Source organism: Pleuronectes platessa, chromosome 22 (assembly GCF_947347685.1).
Source record: "Pleuronectes platessa chromosome 22, fPlePla1.1, whole genome shotgun sequence".
Classification (NCBI taxonomy): Eukaryota; Metazoa; Chordata; class Actinopteri; order Pleuronectiformes; family Pleuronectidae; genus Pleuronectes; species Pleuronectes platessa.
The window spans coordinates 4,023,879-4,028,620 of NC_070647.1; the positions used below are offsets into that span (position 1 = coordinate 4,023,879).

The 4,742-nt window shown below is 37.9% G+C and overlaps 1 protein-coding gene across 1 annotated transcript; it reads right to left on the reverse strand.

Moving 5' to 3' along the window:
* Positions 1–616: 616 nt before the first annotated feature.
* On the reverse strand, positions 617–3,746 carry mrps33 (mitochondrial ribosomal protein S33). The gene is made up of 3 exons (XM_053414869.1): positions 3,431–3,746; positions 1,882–2,098; positions 617–1,278 (listed from the first exon to the last, which is right to left on the reverse strand). The coding sequence occupies exons 2-3, from the start codon at positions 2,094–2,096 to the stop codon at positions 1,173–1,175; spliced, it is 321 nt and encodes a 106-aa protein (XP_053270844.1). The 5' UTR covers positions 2,097–2,098; positions 3,431–3,746; the 3' UTR covers positions 617–1,172.
* Positions 3,747–4,742: the final 996 nt, after the last annotated feature.

Here is a 4,742-nt window from a genome sequence, read left to right on the forward strand (position 1 = left end):
TGTAATATTCTGAGCATTACTGTAAGAGAGCCTATGACCCAAGCATTTCATTGCGAGCGACTGCTTAATGTCATTGTTGTGCATTTGACAATAAACTCTTGAAACTTGCAGAAAACTGTACAATACTGGAAATTTACCACATCTTATTCACTTAAATATCAAACTGAAAGTTTGCCATCTGATTCGGGAAAAGTTGTCAGTGTGTGCAATTGAATTTATAATCCAGATGGGGAGTTGTACCTCTGTATGTGATGCTGTGGAGAGGGCTGAGAAACCAGAAGGTTGGCAGTTCAATCCCAGTCTCCCATATTACACATGCTGAAATGTCCATGGGCAAGACATTGAACCCCAACCTGCCCCTGACATCTGAAGTGGCTGTGTGAGTGACAGAGAAAGTGCTGCACATAGATGCACTGTATGAATATCCAAGTAGTTAGCAGTGACCCAGCACAGGTTCAGATTATTTCCAAGACCTCGAGTTTTGGAGCTACAAGGTTAAACAGAGCAGAGAGACACTTCTGTTGCCAAAGCTTAAAAACAAAACTTGGAAGACATGATGCACAGCACAATGACCAACATCCATGTATTGTGTTAAACAATAGGCTTTGTAACGATATGCATTTCTCACATTGATTTTATTTTGAAAAACATAAAAGATATCAGTTTCTTTACATCCTTTTTCAACCATTCCATTGAAAGTTGAGCTAGCACCGGCAAACAACGTGTGCTGGTACGAGGGCTGTGTCATTAACCCATGAATCTTGAAAAGACATGAAAGTAGAACTTGTATTTCCGTCGAAGGGATCAGTGTGTTTATATCACATTGTACCTAAAGGCCTTAGCGTATGGTAAGATAATAATAATTTCTTCTCCATACTTTTTCAACCCCTGCATCTGGAATACAAGAGCTTATTCACGTTCAACCATAAAAGGATGTCATTCGCGTGAGCACAACAGACGTAGATGAGTATGTTTTATGCTGATCTCGGGTATTCTTCATGCCAACATAGTGAAGCTTCAGACAAAGCAACAGGACAGTCATGATTAGCAGCCCCCCCCCCCCATACACATAGTGATAGTGTTCACAGTGTACTGTTGTCTGCCTCCATAATAAGACAAAAGAAAAATGGTAAGTCCTGTAAAACGATTGCAGAACGCAGAAACGTCGCAGCTCATTTCTTCTTGCCCGCTCTCTTCCCTTCTCCTTTCTTCGGTTTCCCTTTTCCCCTTAGTTTCCTCAGGCGACGCATTTCGTCTTTGAAGTCTTCATGCTCATCTCTGAAAAGGAAGGGGGAACCATTTTTTATGTGTCCATGGTGATACAACCAAACTCAAATTTTTTTCAGAATTTCTCACTAATTCATTGAACTCCGCCATCTTGTTTGATTGCTGCCAAGCTACCGCCAATGAAACATAACACTTCCTGCATTTGGCCCGTGTGTCCAATTAAAATCCTTCCAGTAGCTCAAAGAATCTAATAACTCCCTCCCCTGGTGGGATTTTAATGCAAAATAGTTGCAGGAGGTATTACAGCAATCAAAACAAAAAAACATTGCAAAGTAAGAATGAATTAAAATAATCAATGAAATTGAGACACAATTAGTTTGAGATTATAGTGATTTTAATTTGCTTTTCTCAATGTGGGACTTATATATTTTTTAATTTGCTTTGAATTGTTTTGAAAGAATGATTTCAATGGCATCCATTCACTTTCATTAGTGTAATCCTTTAAAGTGCAAATGTGCCAGTATCAGTAATGTTTTGTGATCAGCAGCTGTGCTGGTTGAAAAAAATACATAAAATAACATTTTAGTTTATTTTTAGAAAGGCAAATATTGTCAAAGATCAAGCCACAACCCGAGTCATCAGTGTCTACAGTACCTGAAGAGTCCCATGAACCTGAGCTTCTGTGTCATGGCAAAGTAAACCTTGTGATGAGGGTACCACTCGTACACCTCCTTCGTCTTGGCCATGGGGGGTTCCTGGAACAGCTGGACCACCTTCATGGAGTTGGGGTCTGTCGGACGCACAACCTGACTGAAGATCTGCGAGCTCAGCCTGGCCATGCGGATGGCGTAGCTAGACACACTGGCCATGGCTGCAAAGCAGAGCAGATAGACTTGTCACACAGGGAAGAGATACGATGGTATTAGCTTATGCTGTTAAACTTGATCCAGTTAGATACTGAGCTTTATGCTTCGAGGTTTTAAACAGATAGGTTTGTATTGAGCAGGACAGAGTAATAAAACACTTGTCAGTGCTGTCTGGTGGACACCAATGACTTCATATATTTGACTATATTCTTTTTTTGCCTGTATTGCAATGTCCTTAGACCTCGGGCAATTGGTCGATTAATACATTTTGATATTCACATTCTATACTGTAAGAATTACATTCTATGTCCTCACAATTATAAGGTAAACATGATTTGGTTGTGATGACCCTCTGTGTTTGTAGGAGTTCTGGGTCTTGTAAATCAGTGCAGTTTACCTTCAAACAACATTTTACAGGTGAATCAGAACATTTTGAAGTGATGCTGAGAATTTAGAGCCGCACGTGAGCCCTAACGTTTAATTGTGGAAAGTCAATAACTATTTGGATACGTAAAAATGCATTTTGATAACTCACAATTATAATTCAAGATATAAGCTATTGCATGTTGACTACTTGGGATGAGGAAGATATATACTAACATGCTTGGCTTCAACTGCTCAGAATTCATTTTGGACATCACCAACTTCATTGTACTATTTTTAATATTTATACTTATATCATCAACAATTGTTTTTATATCAGATGCTGAAGTTATGATGAGTCAAAACTTATATTTGGACAGGATCAGCAACTGCACAAATTCTTGGAACGCAATTCTGACTAGTCCGAGTTTATCTAAAGATTTCCTAATATAATACAAATATAATACACTATTCATCTTGTTTCACATTGCTTTACTCTTCATTTCCATAACCTGTTGCTAGGTTCACACCTCATAGGTTTCCACATTCTCCTCTCAGCCAGTTCACTGAAAGATGCAGTGAGGATTTTCTGCAAGTTGCACTTGTTGTGTTTCAGAATCAAAACAAAGATGGCAGCCTGCAGACTTTCTGGTCTGGCATGTAGTGAACATGAAAACTGTTTGGTCAATTCAAAAACACAATGAACAAATATCATCGTTTTAGGGCATAAAATCAAATGCTTGAAAGTCCCCTCTTGGCTCTAAACACTAGTATGAGCCAATCTTTCCATCTGCTTCATGATTTCAACAAAATATTTGGAAGCCGTATGTTTAACTGTAGAAGTGAAAGAGTAAATGTTACTGTATGTGTTTCTATTTTGGTAGCTTCCACATTAAAGCTAAGTGTTAGCAGGTTCCTGACTTCACATGAATGACAGCATATGTTCACTTCTTCTCAACAACATGGCGTCTTACCTCAGTCTGTAGTCGACGAAAAATAATTGAAAGTAGTAAACCGTGTTTAATCTTAGCTGAATGACCACAGCTCCATTTGTTTGTTATTAATGTTGAAGCTCCAGTCAAATCTGTAACCTTCACACACACACACAGACACTCGCCACACTGTATCAGGCTCTAACGCGCATGACACTTTTCCCTGGAGCTGATTGGTCAGTTGCTTTCACTTCCGGTTTTCCACAATTTTATTTTCTAATAAACCGCTTCTACAAAACTCACAAGGATGTTAAAATTATTCACGATCATAAAGAAGAATAAATAATCCGGAACAGCCGCCATTACATCAGTTGAATCTCTGTGTAATGCGATATAGCCCTGACAGGAAGTCCGTCGCTATTAAAGAGCCGTGAGTTTGTTGAACCTTGCACAGGGTTCCGCTTTTCGAATCGCTCCAAATTGTATTGAAATATAATAATCATTTGTATTAATTCTACAAATCGGTTCAACTTCATCTTCATCACTGAAAAAAAAATACATAGTAGATTGTATAGGTATATACTTGGTAAACAGCGATTATAGTGTAAATGTTAATTGCATTCAATTGTATAGGGTGGATTTGAATGTGGAGGTTGAATATAAAATAAAACAAATATACATAAATATGTATCAATATGTGTCAATACATGTAGTTCAGGTGATTTACTTTTCTGCATCATGCATTCACTGAAAGAGTTGTTGAAATACTTGCATTGCTTAAAAAAAAGTACACCTTTTTAAAGTCGAACAACATCATCATCCACCTGGTAACAAATTGTTAGAGGTGTATAATTCCACAATTTAGAACCAACAGATGAAAATTGGGTATTTGTCTGTGTTTTTCGTTTTGAATTTCTCATTTCCTGTATGTCTCTCGTCTGCATGTGTTTTACCTGTGCTCAATTATCCTGGCTCCCTTGTGTAAAGAGTCTCTGTCAAGTTTCCCTTTGTCTTAAGGAACAGGGCTGTTTCATGTTTCCAGTTTTGTGCTCCTGACGTTTCAGTTTTACTCCTCCATTCTACTTTGTTCTTTTGCCTTTTGGAATTTTGTTTTTCAAGTTTGTCTACCTGCCTTCAAGTGACTGAATGTGTATTTAATAAAAAAACAAAAATCTTTTCTGGTTATTCCATCATCTACCTTTGGGTCCTTCAAACATTAAATCTTGAGACTTTGGTTCTGTTGGTGTGTTTAAGTATATCTGATGATTTGAGAGAATAAATTGTTGGTAGCTAAGAGAGGATCTCAGATGCTGATGAGACTTTTTCCTTTTTATCTTTTGTTTTTGCGGAGAGC

Coding starts and splice junctions, on each gene's coding strand:
- mrps33 (XM_053414869.1), bottom strand. CDS start 2,096: ATGGCCAGTGTGTCTAGCTACGCCATCCGCATGGCCAGGCTGAGCTCG. Junction 1,279..1,881: donor AGGTTCATGGGACTCTTCAG/GTACTGTAGACA, acceptor CTTCCTTTTCAG/AGATGAGCATGAAGACTTCA.